The sequence below is a fragment of the Lissotriton vulgaris genome, chromosome 1_1, assembly GCF_964263255.1.
Source record: "Lissotriton vulgaris chromosome 1_1, aLisVul1.2, whole genome shotgun sequence".
NCBI lineage: Eukaryota > Metazoa > Chordata > Amphibia > Caudata > Salamandridae > Lissotriton > Lissotriton vulgaris.
This window is the reverse complement of record NC_141685.1, coordinates 33,379,429-33,401,061: the sequence shown is the minus strand read 5'-3', so window position 1 is coordinate 33,401,061 and position 21,633 is coordinate 33,379,429. Positions and strand designations below refer to the sequence as shown.

The window sequence follows — 21,633 nt, the reverse complement described above, 5'->3', positions numbered from 1 at the left end:
AGGGATTCCAAACTGAGTTTTTGTTTGCTGAAACTTGTATAGTCCTGTGTTCTGTTTTAAGCGAGTTTTGGATTTCTCAAGTTGCTGGATTAGTGTTTCTGTCCAGTAATGATGTGATTGTCATTTACTGGACATTTGTTTCCGTTGTGAAGGGATTCCAAGCTGAGTTTTTGTTTGCTGAAACTTGTATAGTCCTGTGTTCTGTTTTAAGCGAGTTTTGGATTTCTCAAGTTGCTGGATTAGTGTTTCTGTCCAGTAATGATGTGATTGTCATTTACTGGACATTTGTTTCTGTTGTGAAGGGATTCCAAACTGAGTTTTTGTTTGCTGAAACTTGTATAGTCCTGTGTTCTGTTTTAAGCGAGTTTTGGATTTCTCAAGTTGCTGGATTAGTGTTTCTGTCCAGTAATGATGTGATTGTCCTTTACTGGACATTTGTTCCTGTTGTGAAGGGATTCCAAACTGGGTTTTTGTTTGCTGAAACTTGTATAGTCCCGCGTTCTGTTTTAAGCGAGTTTTGGATTTCTCAAGTTGCTGGATTAGTGTTTCTGTCCAGTAATTATGTGATTGTCATTTACTGGACATTTGTTTCTGTTGTGAAGGGATTCCAAACTGAGTTTTTGTTTGCTGAAACTTGTACAGTCCTGTGTTCTGTTTTAAGCGAGTGTTGGATTTCTCAAGTTGCTGGATTAGTGTTTCTGTCCAGTAATTATGTGATTGTCATTTACTGGACATTTGTTTCTGTTGTGAAGGGATTCCAAACTGAGTTTTTGTTTGCTGAAACTCGTATAGTCCTGTGTTCTGTTTTAAGCGAGTTTTGGATTTCTCAAGTTGCTGGATTAGTGTTTCTGTCCAGTAATGATGTGATTGTTCTTTACTGGACATTTGTTTCTGTTGTGAAGGGATTCCACACTGAGTTTTTGTTTGCTGAAACTTGTACAGTCCTGCGTTCTGTTTTAAGCGAGTTTTGGATTTCTCAAGTTGCTGGTTTAGTGTTTCTGTCCAGTAATGATGTGATTGTCATTTACTGGACATTTGTTTCTGTTGTGAAGGGATTCCACACTGAGTTTTTGTTTGCTGAAACTTGTATAGTCCTGTGTTCTGTTTTAAGCGAGTTTTGGATTTCTCAAGTTGCTGGATTAGTGTTTCTGTCCAGTAATTATGTGATTGTCATTTACTGGACATTTGTTTCTCTTGTGAAGGGATTCCAAACTGAGTTTGTGTTTGCTGAAACTTGTACAGTCCTGTGTTCTGTTTTAAGCGAGTGTTGGATTTCTCAAGTTGCTGGATTAGTGTTTCTGTCCAGTAATTATGTGATTGTCATTTACTGGACATTTGTTTCCGTTGTGAAGGGATTCCAAACTGAGTTTTTGTTTGCTGAAACTTGTATAGTCCTGTGTTCTGTTTTAAGCGAGTTTTGGATTTCTCAAGTTGCTGGATTAGTGTTTCTGTCCAGTAATGATGTGATTGTCCTTTACTGGACATTTGTTTCTGTTGTGAAGGGATTCCAAACTGAGTTTTTGTTTGCTGAAACTCGTATAGTCCTGTGTTCTGTTTTAAGCGAGTTTTGGATTTCTCAAGTTGCTGGATTAGTGTTTTTGTCCAGTAATTATGTGATTGTCATTTACTGGACATTTGTTTCTGTTGTGAAGGGATTCCACACTGAGTTTTTGTTTGCTGAAACTTGTATAGTCCTGTGTTCTGTTTTAAGCGAGTTTTGGATTTCTCAAGTTGCTGGATTAGTGTTTCTGTCCAGTAATGATGTGATTGTCCTTTACTGGACATTTGTTTCTGGTGTGAAGGGATTCCACACTGAGTTTTTGTTTGCTGAAACTTGTATAGTCCTGTGTTCTGTTTTAAGCGAGTTTTGGATTTCTCAAGTTGCTGGATTAGTGTTTTTTGTCCAGTAATTATGTGATTGTCATTTACTGGACATTTGTTTCTGTTGTGAAGGGATTCCAAACTGAGTTTTTGTTTGCTGAAACTTGTATAGTCCTGCGTTCTGTTTTAAGCGAGTTTTGGATTTCTCAAGTTGCTGGATTAGTGTTTCTGTCCAGTAATTATGTGATTGTCATTTACTGGGCATTTGTTTCTGTTGTGAAGGGATTCCACACTGAGTTTTTGTTTGCTGAAACTTGTATAGTCCTGCGTTCTGTTTTAAGCGAGTTTTGGATTTCTCAAGTTGCTGGATTAGTGTTTCTGTCCAGTAATGATGTGATTGTCATTTACTGGACATTTGTTTCTGTTGTGAAGGGATTCCAAACTGAGTTTTTGTTTGCTGAAACTTGTATAGTCCTGTGTTCTGTTTTAAGCGAGTTTTGGATTTCTCAAGTTGCTGGATTAGTGTTTCTGTCCAGTAATGATGTGATTGTCCTTTACTGGACATTTGTTCCTGTTGTGAAGGGATTCCAAACTGGGTTTTTGTTTGCTGAAACTTGTATAGTCCCGCGTTCTGTTTTAAGCGAGTTTTGGATTTCTCAAGTTGCTGGATTAGTGTTTCTGTCCAGTAATTATGTGATTGTCATTTACTGGACATTTGTTTCTGTTGTGAAGGGATTCCAAACTGGGTTTTTGTTTGCTGAAACTTGTACAGTCCTGTGTTCTGTTTTAAGCGAGTGTTGGATTTCTCAAGTTGCTGGATTAGTGTTTCTGTCCAGTAATTATGTGATTGTCATTTACTGGACATTTGTTTCTGTTGTGAAGGGATTCCAAACTGAGTTTTTGTTTGCTGAAACTCGTATAGTCCTGTGTTCTGTTTTAAGCGAGTTTTGGATTTCTCAAGTTGCTGGATTAGTGTTTCTGTCCAGTAATGATGTGATTGTTCTTTACTGGACATTTGTTTCTGTTGTGAAGGGATTCCACACTGAGTTTTTGTTTGCTGAAACTTGTACAGTCCTGCGTTCTGTTTTAAGCGAGTTTTGGATTTCTCAAGTTGCTGGTTTAGTGTTTCTGTCCAGTAATGATGTGATTGTCATTTACTGGACATTTGTTTCTGTTGTGAAGGGATTCCACACTGAGTTTTTGTTTGCTGAAACTTGTATAGTCCTGTGTTCTGTTTTAAGCGAGTTTTGGATTTCTCAAGTTGCTGGATTAGTGTTTCTGTCCAGTAATGATGTGATTGTCCTTTACTGGACATTTGTTTCTCTTGTGAAGGGATTCCAAACTGAGTTTGTGTTTGCTGAAACTTGTACAGTCCTGTGTTCTGTTTTAAGCGAGTGTTGGATTTCTCAAGTTGCTGGATTAGTGTTTCTGTCCAGTAATTATGTGATTGTCATTTACTGGACATTTGTTTCTGGTGTGAAGGGATTCCAAACTGAGTTTTTGTTTGCTGAAACTTGTATAGTCCTGTGTTCTGTTTTAAGCGAGTTTTGGATTTCTCAAGTTGCTGGATTAGTGTTTCTGTCCAGTAATGATGTGATTGTCATTTACTGGACATTTGTTTCCGTTGTGAAGGGATTCCAAGCTGAGTTTTTGTTTGCTGAAACTTGTATAGTCCTGTGTTCTGTTTTAAGCGAGTTTTGGATTTCTCAAGTTGCTGGATTAGTGTTTCTGTCCAGTAATGATGTGATTGTCATTTACTGGACATTTGTTTCTGTTGTGAAGGGATTCCACACTGAGTTTTTGTTTGCTGAAACTTGTATAGTCCTGTGTTCTGTTTTAAGCGAGTTTTGGATTTCTCAAGTTGCTGGATTAGTGTTTCTGTCCAGTAATGATGTGATTGTCATTTACTGGACATTTGTTTCCGTTGTGAAGGGATTCCAAGCTGAGTTTTTGTTTGCTGAAACTTGTATAGTCCTGCATTCTGTTTTAAGCGAGTTTTGGATTTCTCAAGTTGCTGGATTAGTGTTTCTGTCCAGTAATGATGTGATTGTCATTTACTGGACATTTGTTTCTGTTGTGAAGGGATTCCACACTGAGTTTTTGTTTGCTGAAACTTGTATAGTCCTGCATTCTGTTTTAAGCGAGTTTTGGATTTCTCAAGTTGCTGGATTAGTGTTTCTGTCCAGTAATTATGTGATTGTCATTTACTGGGCATTTGTTTCTCTTGTGAAGGGATTCCAAACTGAGTTTTTGTTTGCTGAAACTTGTATAGTCCTGTGTTCTGTTGTAAGCGAGTTTTGGATTTCTCAAGTTGCTGGATTAGTGTTTCTGTCCAGTAATTATGTGATTGTCATTTACTGGACATTTGTTTCTGTTGTGAAGGGATTCCAAACTGAGTTTTTGTTTGCTGAAACTTGTATAGTCCTGTGTTCTGTTTTAAGCGAGTGTTGGATTTCTCAAGTTGCTGGATTAGTGTTTCTATCCAGTAATTATGTGATTGTCATTTACTGGACATTTGTTTCCGTTGTGAAGGGATTCCAAACTGAGTTTTTGTTTGCTGAAACTTGTATAGTCCTGTGTTCTGTTTTAAGCGAGTGTTGGATTTCTCAAGTTGCTGGATTAGTGTTTCTATCCAGTAATTATGTGATTGTCATTTACTGGACATTTGTTTCCGTTGTGAAGGGATTCCAAACTGAGTTTTTGTTTGCTGAAACTTGTATAGTCCTGCATTCTGTTTTAAGCGAGTTTTGGATTTCTCAAGTTGCTGGATTAGTGTTTCTGTCCAGTAATTATGTGATTGTCATTTACTGGGCATTTGTTTCTCTTGTGAAGGGATTCCAAACTGAGTTTTTGTTTGCTGAAACTTGTATAGTCCTGTGTTCTGTTGTAAGCGAGTTTTGGATTTCTCAAGTTGCTGGATTAGTGTTTCTGTCCAGTAATGATGTGATTGTCCTTTACTGGACATTTGTTTCTGTTGTGAAGGGATTCCACACTGAGTTTTTGTTTGCTGAAACTTGTATAGTCCTGTGTTCTGTTTTAAGCGAGTTTTGGATTTCTCAAGTTGCTGGATTAGTGTTTTTGTCCAGTAATTATGTGATTGTCATTTACTGGACATTTGTTTCTGTTGTGAAGGGATTCCAAACTGAGTTTGTGTTTGCTGAAACTTGTACAGTCCTGTGTTCTGTTTTAAGCGAGTGTTGGATTTCTCAAGTTGCTGGATTAGTGTTTCTGTCCAGTAATGATGTGATTGTCATTTACTGGACATTTGTTTCTGTTGTGAAGGGATTCCACACTGAGTTTTTGTTTGCTGAAAGTTGTATAGTCCCGTGTTCTGTTGTAAGCGAGTTTTGGATTTCTCAAGTTACTGGATTAGTGTTTCTGTCCAGTAATGATGTGATTGTCCTTTACTGGGCATTTGTTCCTGTTGTGAAGGGATTCCAAACTGGGTTTTTGTTTGCTGAAACTTGTATAGTCCTGCGTTCTGTTTTAAGCGAGTTTTGGATTTCTCAAGTTGCTGGATTAGTGTTTCTGTCCAGTAATGATGTGATTGTCATTTACTGGACATTTGTTTCTGTTGTGAAGGGAGTTTTTGTTTGCTGAAACTTGTATAGTCCTGTGTTCTGTTTTAAGCGAGTTTTGGATTTCTCAAGTTGCTGGATTAGTGTTTCTGTCCAGTAATGATGTGATTGTCATTTACTGGACATTTGTTTCTGTTGTGAAGGGATTCCAAACTGAGTTTGTGTTTGCTGAAACTTGTACAGTCCTGTGTTCTGTTTTAAGCGAGTGTTGGATTTCTCAAGTTGCTGGATTAGTGTTTCTGTCCAGTAATGATGTGATTGTCATTTACTGGACATTTGTTTCTGTTGTGAAGGGATTCCAAACTGAGTTTTTGTTTGCTGAAACTTGTATAGTCCCGCGTTCTGTTTTAAGCGAGTTTTGGATTTCTCAAGTTGCTGGATTAGTGTTTCTGTCCAGTAATTATGTGATTGTCATTTACTGGACATTTGTTTCTGTTGTGAAGGGATTCCAAACTGAGTTTTTGTTTGCTGAAACTTGTACAGTCCTGTGTTCTGTTTTAAGCGAGTGTTGGATTTCTCAAGTTGCTGGATTAGTGTTTCTGTCCAGTAATTATGTGATTGTCATTTACTGGACATTTGTTTCTGCTGTGAAGGGATTCCAAACTGAGTTTTTGTTTGCTGAAACTTGTATAGTCCTGTGTTCTGTTTTAAGCGAGTGTTGGATTTCTCAAGTTGCTGGATTAGTGTTTCTGTCCAGTAATTATGTGATTGTCATTTACTGGACATTTGTTTCTGTTGTGAAGGGATTCCAAACTGAGTTTTTGTTTGCTGAAACTTGTATAGTCCTGTGTTCTGTTTTAAGCGAGTGTTGGATTTCTCAAGTTGCTGGATTAGTGTTTCTGTCCAGTAATTATGTGATTGTCATTTACTGGACATTTGTTTCTGTTGTGAAGGGATTCCAAACTGAGTTTTTGTTTGCTGAAACTTGTACAGTCCTGTGTTCTGTTTTAAGCGAGTGTTGGATTTCTCAAGTTGCTGGATTAGTGTTTCTGTCCAGTAATTATGTGATTGTCATTTACTGGACATTTGTTTCTGCTGTGAAGGGATTCCAAACTGAGTTTTTGTTTGCTGAAACTTGTATAGTCCTGTGTTCTGTTTTAAGCGAGTGTTGGATTTCTCAAGTTGCTGGATTAGTGTTTCTGTCCAGTAATTATGTGATTGTCATTTACTGGACATTTGTTTCTGTTGTGAAGGGATTCCAAACTGAGTTTTTGTTTGCTGAAACTTGTACAGTCCTGTGTTCTGTTTTAAGCGAGTGTTGGATTTCTCAAGTTACTGGATTAGTGTTTCTGTCCAGTAATGATGTGATTGTCATTTACTGGACATTTGTTCCTGTTGTGAAGGGATTCCAAACTGAGTTTTTGTTTGCTGAAACTTGTATAGTCCTGCGTTCTGTTTTAAGCGAGTTTTGGATTTCTCAAGTTGCTGGATTAGTGTTTCTATCCAGTAATTATGTGATTGTCATTTACTGGACATTTGTTTCTGTTGTGAAGGGATTCCAAACTGAGTTTTTGTTTGCTGAAACTTGTATAGTCCTGCGTTCTGTTTTAAGCGAGTTTTGGATTTCTCAAGTTGCTGGATTAGTGTTTCTGTCCAGTAATGATGTGATTGTCCTTTACTGGGCATTTGTTCCTGTTGTGAAGGGATTCCAAACTGGGTTTTTGTTTGCTGAAACTTGTATAGTCCTGCGTTCTGTTTTAAGCGAGTTTTGGATTTCTCAAGTTGCTGGATTAGTGTTTCTGTCCAGTAATGATGTGATTGTCATTTACTGGACATTTGTTTCTGTTGTGAAGGGATTCCAAACTGAGTTTTTGTTTGCTGAAACTTGTACAGTCCTGTGTTCTGTTTTAAGCGAGTGTTGGATTTCTCAAGTTGCTGGATTAGTGTTTCTGTCCAGTAATTATGTGATTGTCATTTACTGGACATTTGTTTCTGTTGTGAAGGGATTCCAAACTGGGTTTTTGTTTGCTGAAACTTGTATAGTCCTGCGTTCTGTTTTAAGCGAGTTTTGGATTTCTCAAGTTGCTGGATTAGTGTTTCTGTCCAGTAATTATGTGATTGTCATTTACTGGACATTTGTTTCTGTTGTGAAGGGATTCCAAACTGAGTTTTTGTTTGCTGAAACTTGTACAGTCCTGTGTTCTGTTTTAAGCGAGTGTTGGATTTCTCAAGTTGCTGGATTAGTGTTTCTGTCCAGTAATTATGTGATTGTCATTTACTGGACATTTGTTTCTGTTGTGAAGGGATCCAAACTGAGTTTTTGTTTGCTGAAACTTGTATAGTCCTGCGTTCTGTTTTAAGCGAGTTTTGGATTTCTCAAGTTGCTGGATTAGTGTTTCTGTCCAGTAATTATGTGATTGTCATTTACTGGACATTTGTTTCTGTTGTGAAGGGATTCCAAACTGAGTTTGTGTTTGCTGAAACTTGTACAGTCCTGTGTTCTGTTTTAAGCGAGTGTTGGATTTCTCAAGTTGCTGGATTAGTGTTTCTGTCCAGTAATTATGTGATTGTCATTTATTGGACATTTGTTTCTGTTGTGAAGGGATTCCAAACTGGGTTTTTGTTTGCTGAAACTTGTACAGTCCTGTGTTCTGTTTTAAGCGAGTGTTGGATTTCTCAAGTTGCTGGATTAGTGTTTTTGTCCAGTAATTATGTGATTGTCATTTACTGGACATTTGTTTCTGTTGTGAAGGGATTCCAAACTGAGTTTGTGTTTGCTGAAACTTGTATAGTCCTGTGTTCTGTTTTAAGCGAGTTTTGGATTTCTCAAGTTGCTGGATTAGTGTTTCTGTCCAGTAATGATGTGATTGTCCTTTACTGGACATTTGTTTCTCTTGTGAAGGGATTCCAAACTGAGTTTGTGTTTGCTGAAACTTGTACAGTCCTGTGTTCTGTTTTAAGCGAGTGTTGGATTTCTCAAGTTGCTGGATTAGTGTTTCTGTCCAGTAATTATGTGATTGTCATTTACTGGACATTTGTTTCTGTTGTGAAGGGATTCCAAACTGGGTTTTTGTTTGCTGAAACTTGTATAGTCCCGCGTTCTGTTTTAAGCGAGTTTTGGATTTCTCAAGTTGCTGGATTAGTGTTTCTGTCCAGTAATTATGTGATTGTCATTTACTGGACATTTGTTTCTGTTGTGAAGGGATTCCAAACTGGGTTTTTGTTTGCTGAAACTTGTACAGTCCTGTGTTCTGTTTTAAGCGAGTGTTGGATTTCTCAAGTTGCTGGATTAGTGTTTTTGTCCAGTAATTATGTGATTGTCATTTACTGGACATTTGTTTCTGATGTTAAGGGATTCCAAACTGAGTTTGTGTTTTCTGAAACTTGTACAGTCCTGTGTTCTTTTTTAAGCGAGTGTTGGATTTCTCAAGTTGCTGGATTAGTGTTTCTGTCCAGTAATTATGTGATTGTCATTTACTGGACATTTGTTTCTGATGTTAAGGGATTCCAAACTGAGTTTGTGTTTTCTGAAACTTGTACAGTCCTGTGTTCTGTTTTAAGCGAGTGTTGGATTTCTCAAGTTGCTGGATTAGTGTTTCTGTCCAGTAATGATGTGATTGTCATTTACTGGACATTTGTTTCTGTTGTGAAGGGAGTTTTTGTTTGCTGAAACTTGTATAGTCCTGCGTTCTGTTTTAAGCGAGTTTTGGATTTCTCAACTTGCCGCTGACGGGCTGAAGGCGTTAATCTGGACTTAGAGTTGCTTCAGAGTGGGGGAGTCACGTCTACTTCTGGTATCTTTTGAAACTGTGAACACTTGCAAACGCTAGTCTGTGTGACAGAAATATGCGGCCTGTGGTGTGCTAGATTGAACTCTGTGCTCTGATGCTTGCTCTTCCAGGCCCCGCTGACGTTCTGCCATGTCGCCGCTTGTTTCTCTGACGAGGAGTGGGAGCTGCTCCAGTGCTGGCAGAAGGAGCTGTACAAGAAGGTCATGAAGGAAATCCAGCTGGCCTTCAGCTCTCTGGGTATGATGACCCTGGCACGCTTAGGGTACCAGTATGTACTGTACGAAGAGCCCTGCTCAAGATGTGCAGACATTTCTGAGTTTTTTATAAGAATAGATTACTTTATACTCCCTCATCATTCTGTTTCATGGTTTCATCGTTTATCATATTTAGATGAGGCATATCAGGCTGCATCCATGTTAGAATTTAAGGATGACCAGTTACTAAGATTTAAACCTTCAGTGTAGTCTATTCGGCGAATAGACTACACGGAAGGTGTGAATGTTTCCCGACGTGACGGTAGGAGACGAGTTCAAAAGACTCAATAGCTCCCTGATGACGAGGAATTAAAGCTCGAAATGCATTGGAGCGTGGAATATGGAGCGTAATGAAAATTAATAATGTTTCAAAAATATGGAAGATGATAAGATGAAAAGTGAAAGGAAAGTCACATGCAAATGAAAAGAGTTCATTAAAAGACCACAAGTGAAACAATTCAACGAAAGTTCTGTAATCATTTATACCCTCCAAAGAGGATTGATAGAGAATGCACATTGGGGATGCAACCAAAATGCTTTGGAAGCACTATTTAAAGAGAAATAAGGCACACTTTCTGCGATACCGACTGGAGATATATACATGTTGGAGCTCTAACACCACTCAAATAAACACACATAAAACAGCTATAACCTTAGTAGCTAGTCACATCGCTCTCCAGTTAACCTCCATGAATGGAATTCAAGAACCTCAAGCAGATGCTGGAGGGGTTGCGACTCAGCAGGGGCCTTGATTTATTTGCTACGGACTTGCACAAAAACTCAGATCTGGTGGGGAAAAGTTCTCAACACAACAGAAAAACTCTTTCAAGACAAAACTACCAGACTTTCCACATACATGATGGTTGGCTTACTGATAAACAATACTTTCCTCTTACAGTCCCACAGGGGTAAGCAAATCTTGCTGGCACTCCTAGCAGCGAATAAGATGGCGTTAGCACAGTAGGGGAGAAGACAATTCTGTCAACGCAGGATTGGCTGCATAGGGTAAAAAAGCACTCACTCTTTCTTATGCCACTGTGTGCTTGTACCCTGTCTGGCAACCCTTTCTAGACTGTCTCTAGTGTTCACTTCAGGTCAAATAACTTTATTTCGGCCACCAGGGCCACAAAAACACCAACAAAATTAAAATGAAGAATAATTAATATAAACATAGTTAAACAATGTTCAAACAATCGCTAACTTAAAAAAACAGATAAAAAAAACTAAAACAGTAATTTACAAAACGTGCATTTAGATAAAACAGTAAGTGGCAGCTAGTAAATAATACAGACAATTTCAGACAAGTACAGGGAGGGAAAGCACATTCCTTCTGATCACCCACATAGCACCCACAAATGTGGCAACAGCCGGAAGCAGTCTGCCCTGAGGATGCGAAGTGCAGCAGCGTTGTTGGGTTCACTTAGCAGCATGCATATGGGAGCTAGACAGGTCCTACTGGCGGAGGCATAGGCTGGACACAAAAAAATGTGCACAACATTCTCCTCTGCAGAATTATCGGCCAGTCACAGAGTCCCCCCCACCCAAACTCGTATGTAAGTGCTTACAAATACTGAAAACAGTAGCCACACAAAGTCCCAGTTAAGGCAGAAAAGTCCCAGGTCTCTTTGAATATAGAAATACGCAAATGACGCTCAATAACAATACACAAACTGTCCCTTTTACCAGGAATCAACATTTCCCTTGCGTATAATATATTGAGTTTTTATTAATACCAACTCCTAAAATGACTTTTCGACTCATTACCAATTAGCTATTTCGAAGGGCCGTGCTGTAATGGTCCCTCCCAAACAGTGATCCCATACGAGATGTATCCATGTTTTGTAACGAACATTCATTGCGAAACAATGAAACATGACACACTCCTGAGGTTGGATGGGAATGTATTCGCAAACGGGGTGTAGGCCCCTTGGAACCCTTTCTTCTTTATGATTGTAAAATAAAAGTTTGTTCGGTAGTAGGCAGTGGTCCACAAGATGACTAAAAACTCTCAGACATATTTAGCTCACACAACAAAACTTAGCATCGATAACCTGGAGACTGGCCAGGAATTGCAGTTTGGGGCCTGTACTTTCTTCCCTCCCATTTATCACTGGTATAGTTTCTTTCATTCTACTTTGACTACCTCCGAGTTCCTTCATAGCAATGCTTCTGCTGTATTTTGTCGCTTCACAAAAGCTTGAATTAATAATATTTCTCTTTTCATTACAGGCCCCCTGATTGCCAATTCTGTTTTTTCATTAAGACCAAAGGAAAAAGAAGACTTGTGCTCTAAAGATCATGAAGATGTAGAGAAAATCATCAATGTTGACCTGTCCACAAGTGAGTAAGAAAGAAAGAAACTTTTTCGATGGGATGTGATGGAGGGTAGGGTTCTTAATGACTAGGAGTGGCGTAAAGTATTGCGATATCCTGGGAAAACCTCCCGGAACACCCGACTGAAATATATACAATTTAATTATACCCATATGACCTACATGACACTGCATCAGCTCAATGTGACATATGTAGGGGAAGTAAGACCATGCCCCAGGTGTATGACCTACATGACCCTGCATGGGCTCAATGTGACGTATGTGGGGGAAGTAAGACCATGCCCCAGGTGTATGACCTACATGACCCTGCATCGGCTCAATGTGACATATGTGGGGGAAGTAAGACCATGCCCCAGGTGTATGACCTACATGACCCTGCATGGGCTCAATGTGACGTATGTGGGGGAAGTAAGACCATGCCCCAGGTGTATGACCTACATGACCCTGCATCGGCTCAATGTGACATATGTGGGGGAAGTAAGACCATGTCCCAGGTGTATGCATCCTGACGCCAACTTTGTCCATATGACTTGGGATTGCCAGAGGTAACGCCCTTACTGGGAGGCGGTGCTGGTTTAGATCAAAGGGGTTCTTGGTAGGGAGTTGGCCTTAACAATTCAATCGTGCCTGTTAGGTCTCTTCCCCAGACCGCCTAAACGCAAAATTGGGAATTGTTTGATTGATGCTTAGCTTAACGCAGGAACACGGTAGAGTGGAAGTCTGTGAGAGGACCGCGGATCTCGGCTTGGGATAGGGATGTAATAGAGTGGGTGGGAGCAGAGGGCAGAGCATTGATGTGGGAGGTAGCTAGAGGCGTGAGGATGCTCCCGATGGCCCAACAGTGGTGGGAAGTAGCAGCTGCATGGGAGAGGCTGCAGGAGTCGGGCAGTGACGAGGGAGGATCGATGGGTTGCCAGGCCCAGATGGTGGGACCCAAACGCTTGAGCCAGGACAGTCGTGAGCTGCTGCGGTTTGATGTTTAGCGAGGGATTGGGTGGACTTAGATCGCGCTCGTATTTGGTCAGATCTACGGTGGTTGGAGAGTACCGATAAGAGGGGGGGGGGATCCCCCGCATCAGCCAAGTTTGTTCTATTGGTGGGTTGGGATAGTCGTCAGCCTCACTAGTTGTTAGCATATTGCTGTGACCACACCATCTAATTAATGTGGCATTATATATTGTCAATGGCAAGTTATGATCCACATCAGGAACGGGCATGTACAAGAAAGATGGATGTTGAACAACTCTTTTATAACATTGATGAGATACTTCTATATGGATGGGACACGCGCCCTTGAATGTAGTCTGAGATAGCAGGTGCATTAGATTGTGTCTACCTCTTCTTTCTTGTTTTTAAATTCCTTCCTTTTCTCTTGATTGTATTTTAATGATCAGTTTCTACAAAATGCCAATAAAAATATATTTGAAAAAAATAAATAAAATTAGTTTAATAATATTTTAAAATGAAATATATGTAACTAAATGTATATAATAATATGTTTACTTAATTTGTTATAATAGTTATATATAATTTTAAATGAATGAAATGTTTTTCATTTAAATTATATTAGTGTTAATTTTAAATATATTTAAAGTTTATTATTTCTTTATTTATATATATATATATTTTTTTTTTCTTCCTGTAAATATATATATATTTATGACTGCCTTTTCATGGCGGTCCCACCGCCATGGGAATGCAGCTGGAGGGGGACTTTGGGGGCCACAAGCGTGTATATATATATATATATATTACCTACTGGCGTAGCCAGTAGGTAATATATATATATATATATATAACCTACTGGCGATAGCCAGTAGGTATATATAGTTAGGACGGGTTCCCATAGGAAATCCCCAACATTCTATTGGGAATAACTTTGGCCCTGGTTGATGAATCTTCGCAAATTTCTCAAAGAAGATGGCTCGCTCCGCTCCGCTCCTTCCCTGAAAATTTGGGGGGGGGGGTCGTCAAGTGGGGGCTGAGAAAAAAGGGGGGTCCCAAAACGTGTTTTCCCATGTTAATTTCCATAGGACCTTTAGACTCAGCTACAGCTTGAACCGCTGAAGGGAATTACACCAAACTTGTCAAAATGGTAGTGTCTGGTATGCAGATCACGCTTTTGGTTAAATGGTGTAAATCCCTCCAGTGGTTCCTGAGAAAATTAGAAGAGAAATCAATTATATATCTATAAGCGCGCACGCGTGCGCGCACCCCCGTGAATTTTCGGATTTTTTTGGGGGGGGGGCTTGGGGGGCTTCTGCCTTATATTTTCTTGTGTTTTATTTTAATTTCGAGGGTGCTCACCCCTCGTTTTACTGCCGAGATCACCGCCGCGGCCCGAGTCGCCTTAAAATGGCCGCCGCCTGGTTGTAGGCGGGGCCGGGAGGACGTGGTTTCCGCTTCCCCCTGCCTGGGGGAAGCCTTTGATGTCCGGACCGGTCTCCCGTGCCAAGGGGGAGACCGGTTAATGATGCGGGCTGGTGCAGTACTTGTGCGGGGCTCCCGTGTGCTGAGGAGCCCCCGCCTGCACCATTACTGATTACCGCTAGAAGAGCAGAGTGCTGAGCAGAGATACGGAGCTGCGGCAATCCGCAAGCTGCAAACCGTGAGTCACGCTGCTCCAGTCATCTAACAACAACCGAAAACCTGGAGCTGTTTCTTTTTTTAAACGACCAAGTGGCCCAACGGTCTGCTCATAAAACGTTACTTTTATGGCTGTTCGTTTCATGGCTTCGAAATGCAGACACTTATGAAGTCTATTAGAAGTGCTAGTGCAACCTATAGTCTTTGGGCATGTAAACCAATTTACGTCAACACGTGTTCCCTGTGCGCTACGGCCCAACCTACACTGTCTATAATGTAATTCCTCTACTTCTTCCAAAATAAAAATTGTGAGACCCCCAGCCTCCCTTCGGAGCCTTGTTTACACTAACGTAAAATATACACAAGCATTGGCAATGCCGATGGGTCCTTTTTTAAAGTGCTCCACCCTGCTTTCATCTTAGCATGCAACTCACTCTGTATTCACAAGGGGGCATCTCACCCTTCATTTATAGAGACCTCAATCCTACAATCACATAGGCACCACTCTTACACCGGACACAGTAGACACGCCCACCACTCCCTCTTCACTCACCATTTAGTCATGCATTACATACCGTGCTCTACAGACGACCATCATTGCCTATGCATCGCGGGATGTGCTTCGCCATCTTCCACACTACACACACTCCATTCACCCATCTCTCACTCATCACCCACTCACCATTCACACGGCACCCAGACTCCGCTCACCTCAAACCAGACACCACTCACCCTGCACTCACGCACTACTAAACACTACTTACGGTCCCTTTTCACTCACCCATTGCTAACCTTTCACACTGAATGCATCTGATATTTGTTATGACCATTTGCCGACATAGGATTTCAAAAATAACTGTCCTAACCGTAGTTGTAATTTGCACCTTCTGACACTGATTTTTCTATAATGCAACTTAATCTCGGGACAGCATTTCCATGTATAGTCTTAGTTGCTTGGGAAACTAAGACTAGAGCAATTATTGGTGGATTTATCTACTCAACCAGTAGTGGGGGGTGGTTTGGGGTGGGGGGGTTTCCTGCAGGCACTGTTGCCCAGTGCCCAATGGCTTGCAATGGAGCCCATGGCATTCACGGGAGTAACAGACTTTTCTAGCTGCAGCATAAAAGACAGCCTTCAAAGTTGCCTGACTGCTGTGGCCTGTTCCGGCCCTGATTGACGTTGCTTTCATAAGTACCTGTTGCCAGTCCGCAAACACCTGGCGTCCTGGAGTTAGTCCCAGCGTTCGGCCTGACAGCATCGCAGATCAAAGTCCTTTTCATTTCCCTGACGCTGGGCGTGGTAGGGACCTGCGTAGCCTTGCTGCCGTCTGAGAGTCAACCCCTTCTGTTACTAAAAGTGTGAGGAGTGGGCGTCTTTTGTACTCTCACCTTTTCCATTACTTGGCAACATCTCTGATCGGGCAGCTCGCATCAGGAGGGACATTTTTTACAAGGTAAACAGTATTTTTCACTACCCTTTATTGTGTTATCAAGATTTTATTAGAGGTATTTTTAAATAATGTACAACTTGAATAACTAGCGCAGCGAATTAAGACCAATAATGAAGAAAAAAAATAATGTCTGATAAACGTATGTTTTATTAAAGTAACCATAACGTAATTTTTTTTTTGGTATTAGCTTATTAGACATTCTGCGAATAAAATCAATTTCTTGAAAACAAACCAGGACATTTTGAAAGAAATATATATATATATATATATATATATATATATATATATATATATATATATATATATATATATATATATATATATATATATATATATATATATATATATATATATATTCACTAAAAAAAACATAGGTTTTAGGCCTTATATAGTTAGGAATTAACATATAAAAAAACAATTGAAATTCCTCCTATATATATATATATATATATATATATATATATTAGCATTTAAAAAACCAATGAAATTCACTGAAAAAACCAAAGGTTATACACTATATATAGTTAGGAATTAGCCTTTAAAAAACCAATGAAATTCACTAAAAAAAACCATAGGTTTTAGGCCTTATATAGTTTGGAATTAACATATAAAAAACCATTGAAATTCCTCCTATATAGTTAGCTGGACATTTTATTGATATAAAACCAATGAACTTCGACATATAGTTAGGTCCACTAACTATATATTTCGCGCATCCGCAATCCAATGCTGATGATGTCACATATTACATCATTCATGACATGGTCAGTGACATCACTGATGACATCATCCAGTGTCTGTGTGTTTTTGTAAAGTTTAAATATGTTTTACATATTGAAGAAAGAGAGGATGTATAAGAGTATGGATGAAGCATTTGATTGTATAAGTGAGTAAGTATGTGTTTGTATATCTGTGAAAATCTAAGCTGTTCTGTATTTAACTGTATAGATTAAGAAATCAAAGTGTGATTGATTCTTTACAGGACTGAGTAGGTGTGTGAGTAACTCCATGGATGAGTGGCAGTGTGTGAGTGTCTGCATAGGTGTATGCATGCATATGATAGTGTTGCAATGATGAGTGACAGTATGTACGAATGACCTTATGGGTGAATGAATGAATGTGCATGTAGATGTAGGAATTAGTTAGTGGGTATGTAGTAAATGGTATTGGTGTGTCAATAGTTTCAAAAATGATACTTTTTATTTTACACTAGGTGTATTAGAGTGTAAGGAGGTGCATTGTATTATCACATAGACGTAGGAGTTAGTTAGTGGGTATGTAGTAAATGGTATTGGTGTGTCAATAGTTTCAAAAATGATACTTTGTATTTTACACTAGGTGTATTGGAGTGTAAGGAGGTGCATTGTATTATCACATGAAGTATATCATTAGTGGTGTAATTATTGATGTTAAATGAGCTGTCATCAGTAATGTCATCAGTGATGTCATGAATGATGTAATATGTGACATCATCAGCATTGGATTGCGGATGCGCGAAATATATAGTTAGTGCACCTAACTATATGTCGAATTTCATTGGTTTTATATCAATAAAATGTCCAGCTAACTATATAGGAGGAATTTCAATGGTTTTTTATATGTTAATTCCTAACTATATAAGGCCTAAAACCTATGGTTTTTTTAGTGAATATATATATATATATATATATATATATATATATATATATATATATATATATATATATATGCGCTTTGGGGGCCACAAGAGCATATATATATGCGCTTGTGGCCCCCAAAGTCCCCCTCCAGCTGCATTCCCATGGCGGAGGGACCGCCGTGAAAAGGCAGTCGGAAAGGGTGCCTGCGCAGGCACCGCCCTCATAGTAGGGATAGGAGTCCCACCGGCACCCTGATGAGTTCCTTCAGCCTGTCGGAGGCGGTGGTCTTTCCCCCTCACATAATCACTCAGACCGCCGGCATTGTAATCCAGCGGTCGGCTCAATGGCCTGGATATTGGGCAGAGCACCACCGGCGGCCTGTTTGCGGTGGTCTGCCCGACATCAAAATGAGGCCCATTATGTCACCGACCCGTCTGCCCCTATGCCCCCTCAAAAGGGCCCCACAGTTTGCTATCTCAGTCTCTATTCTCCAGCTGAGAATTTTCGAAAACAAACAGGTTTCAGTCAGTCAGTCAAAAAACTTTATTTCGGCTATGCAGCCATAAAAGTGCATGATTATAACAATACATAAATTACAAATTTCATATGACCGACAATTGGCTATTAAAATGATAGTGCTAAAACCACAAAGCCTTAAGCAATGTGCTACAGTTTTATAACATATTTTCTCTCCCCACTACTACTCCAACCCTTGGTTAACCATCCTGTGCATCAGCTGTTGCTAGATTATCCTATAAGAAGTGGTATAAGGAGCATCTAAAACAATTGGAATATAAATAAGACATTTTCTGTAAAAAAAATAATTTAAAAGAAAAACATTAAAATTGATTAACAGAAAAAACAGCAATATCAAAACGATTTCCCTACTTAAAGATATCTGCAGATACAAATCACTGGCAGTTAAGAAGAAGACACTATGAAATGTTACCCGGCTCTTTACCCTTTATAATGCCTCTGCGTAGGCACCACAGTGCAATGTCGAGATTGCGACTACGAATAATAGGTGTGTCTCATATTTCAGAAGCCTTAAAACCTTGAAGTAGTTTCTAAGCCCCATGTTTCTAAATAGTTGGATGACCCACTTAGACCTAGACCTTCTCTAAGCAGGACTGAAGAGTGACATGGAGTTCTGTTTCTTCTGTCTGAGTGCACCCAGGACAATCTAGTTTGATGGCTCCCTTCCATTTATTTGTGAATGCACGCAGTGGAAGCGACCTGTGTCTAAATTGTAAATACAATTTCTTTGCCATGAAGGTTTGGATACTATCAAGGGCCATCTCCAACTTGTACTGCCGCTTGACATCCAGGAACCTGGAGGTCAGACAGTAAGAATTCATACTCTGGGACAGGTGGGCACATTTGAATTCTTTAAAGGCAAGGGTTAGGGATTTTTTAGAGACAGAGGAGCAGGTCTCTTCTGGTGTTAGCCACACATTTGCCCTTCCCATCGGGTAACATGTACTCCAAATATAGGACAACCAAGGTAAATTCCCAGCTCCCAGTATGGACACAACATCCTTCAATTCCTCCCTATATGTTTCTAACCCGGGCGTACTCCATAGGCGTAGCCAGAATAGAAGTGGGCGAGAGGCAATTGAGTCGGTAATGGGGCCAATGCCCAGATCCATCCTTAATGTGGTGAGGGGAGTGCTTTTGGGAAGACCCATCAGCTTCCTGATGAAAGTGTTCTCTGTTACAGATAACATATTGTTGGATGAACAATGCCCCCAAAGTTCGGCTCCATGGGTTGAAGCTCCCCTTGCTTGGGTCTTATACATTTTAGCTGGAGGGCCCACCACCTTTTGGGTGCCATTTTTATGTACTTTTAAAATGCCCCCTATAAACTGAGTTAATTTAAGATTGGCTTTCTTTTTTTGGGTCCCCCAATCCATCTTGTCATTCAGTGTGAGGCCCAGATAATCAAAAATGGACACCCTCTCTAAAGGCCTACCTTCCATTTGGGGGGAGGGCAGTTTCTAGTGTTGGCATGGAATACCATATATTTGGTTTTCTGGATCTTTAATCTCCAAATCCCTCTTCCTACAAAATTGGGTGAACTCTTCCAATACCCGCTGCATACCCATAGGGGATTTGGGCAGGAGCAGCGTATCGTCCGCAAACATTAAAGCTGGTATTTTGTGGTTCGCTAACCTTGGTGAATCTATGTCGTTCACTGCCAAGAGAGTTTCAATTAGATCATTTAGAAAGAGGGAGAACCGAGTCGGCGCTAGGACACTTTCCTGTCTCACCCCTTTCTCTGCAGGGAGGAAGCTGTCAATTCCCCTTTCTTACCATGTCTTATCCTCGCATAAGTACCATCGTGTAGGCGCTTCAGCTGGTCGCAAAGGTGTACAGGTACTCCCATATCAAGGAGTAGACCCCATAGCTGATCGCGGTTCACCATATCAAATGCGGGTTTGAGATCCACGAAGGTTAGGTAAAGACTGCCACCCTCCAAGATTACAGATTTCCAGTGAATCAATTGCAATCTGAAAATCTGCTAGATGGTCGAAGTTTTTGACCTAAAACCAGCTGGTAAAGGAGTTAGGATGTCCACCTCATCCATCCATGATTGCAATCGGCCTAGAAGAACCCGGGCAACTATCTTTTGGGCGACATCAATGAGGCTTATTGGCCGATAATTTTCCGGGTTCAGAGGGGAGCCTTTTTTGTAAATAGGAATGATTTCTGCGCCAGCCCAAGTTGGTGGGGGTGCCATACCTTGAAGGATGGCGTTAAATAAGACCCATAGGTAGGGTGCCCATACTGTTTGTTCATTCCTAAACAGATCACCAGGAATTCTGTCCAACCCGTGCCTTATTTGGTAGCAATTTTGCCAGTGCCAGAAGAACCTCTGCCAATGTGCAGAGAGGTGGAGAAGTGTTTAGGGGAATTGGCTCAATAACAGATACCCTTGCAACTTTGTCTCCATCTAAAGGCCTTGAATATAAAAGTTAAAAATGGGATCTCCAAGCTTCTTCCCCCAGATTTGGTTCGATCGCTGAGTTGCCTTCGGATTTACCAGTTTTTACTAGGTTCCAAAAGCCTCTCATATCTCTATTGTCTAAAGCTTTCTTAATAGCTTCCCATTTCTCAGTCTCCCACTATGCTTTGGCTTCAGCTATGGTTTTTTCATAGAGTGCCCTAGTTTCTTTGATTCATAGGTTGTCCTTATCCTTAATCCCTGATAACAAAGCACATTTTGCATCTTACATGCTTTGTTGTACCAGGGATGTTTCGGTTTAGGGTCAGACTTATTATTATTTTTCCCATTGTAGAAAAACTCCACCAAGTTTGAAAACAAATCCTGGCAATTCTTACCTAACGCTAGCAATGATTCGTGGCCTCGGCTATTTTCTGAGTCATCAAATGCGTTTTCTAGAAACTGTATAATTTGTTGGTAGAGGGAGGACATTTCTTCTTGTGATTGTGCAAATGTTCGCCATTGTACTCTCCTGCCCCCTTCAGTTGCAATTAAATTTGGGACAGAATGTGATACCATTCCATGGTCAACCTTGGGCTGGGAGCAATGGGTTGTGATCACTCTCACATCGAGGCTGGACCGCGAAGTCCAGAATTCTATGCCATAACTCAACCTCTACCAGGATATAGTCAATTATGGATGCCTGTCCCTGTTTATTAAAAGTAGGGTTCCCCGGACTGTCCGAGGGAAAGCGGCCATTACACGCCCTAAGCAGATGACTGAATGTAAAAGAGTTAAATTGAAGGACAAGGGGGGACCACCCCCTTATTGGGTAGCTATTACATTCTGGTATTTCCCAGACCGAGTCTTCCTCGCTAGTAATCGTCGTAGTTATACCGTTAAGGGGTTTGAAGTGACAATTAACGTCCCCTCCAATAATTACGTGTACAGACTCGGGTAGAGTGGGAAGGAAGGAAGCCAAGCACTCCGTCTGTGAGGTTTGTCCCTGCCTGACTGGGTGAGAATAAATATTAATAATAGTCATCTTTAGAGAGTTATCAAAGGAAAGGAGAACGCACAAGGTATTCGGGGAGGAGGTGTCTACCATCTTGATTGTACAACTCAACTGTATACCTGCCCTGAGGGTCTCCCCCTGGGCCCCTGAACAGCTGGCGCGCACTAAGCAACGTATCCTACTCTATACAATGCTATTGTTGACTATGTTTCCTGGAACAGACATAGCTCATGGGTATCTACATAGTCTCCCCAATCCAGAAGATCCCATTTAGAGGAGAGACCTGCTATGTTTCAGGATA

The 21,633-nt window shown here is 40.4% G+C and overlaps 1 protein-coding gene across 1 annotated transcript in view; it reads left to right on the top strand.

The window, feature by feature from the left end:
- Window positions 1-21,633, top strand: part of LOC147737070 (uncharacterized) — an 89,806-nt gene that overhangs the window by 22,017 nt on the left and 46,156 nt on the right. The window contains exons 2-3 of the mRNA XM_086922734.1: window positions 9,241-9,367; window positions 11,614-11,724. Of these exons, the coding sequence (XP_086778860.1) occupies window positions 9,241-9,367; window positions 11,614-11,724 (238 nt within the window). The remainder of the gene's footprint in view (window positions 1-9,240; window positions 9,368-11,613; window positions 11,725-21,633) is intronic.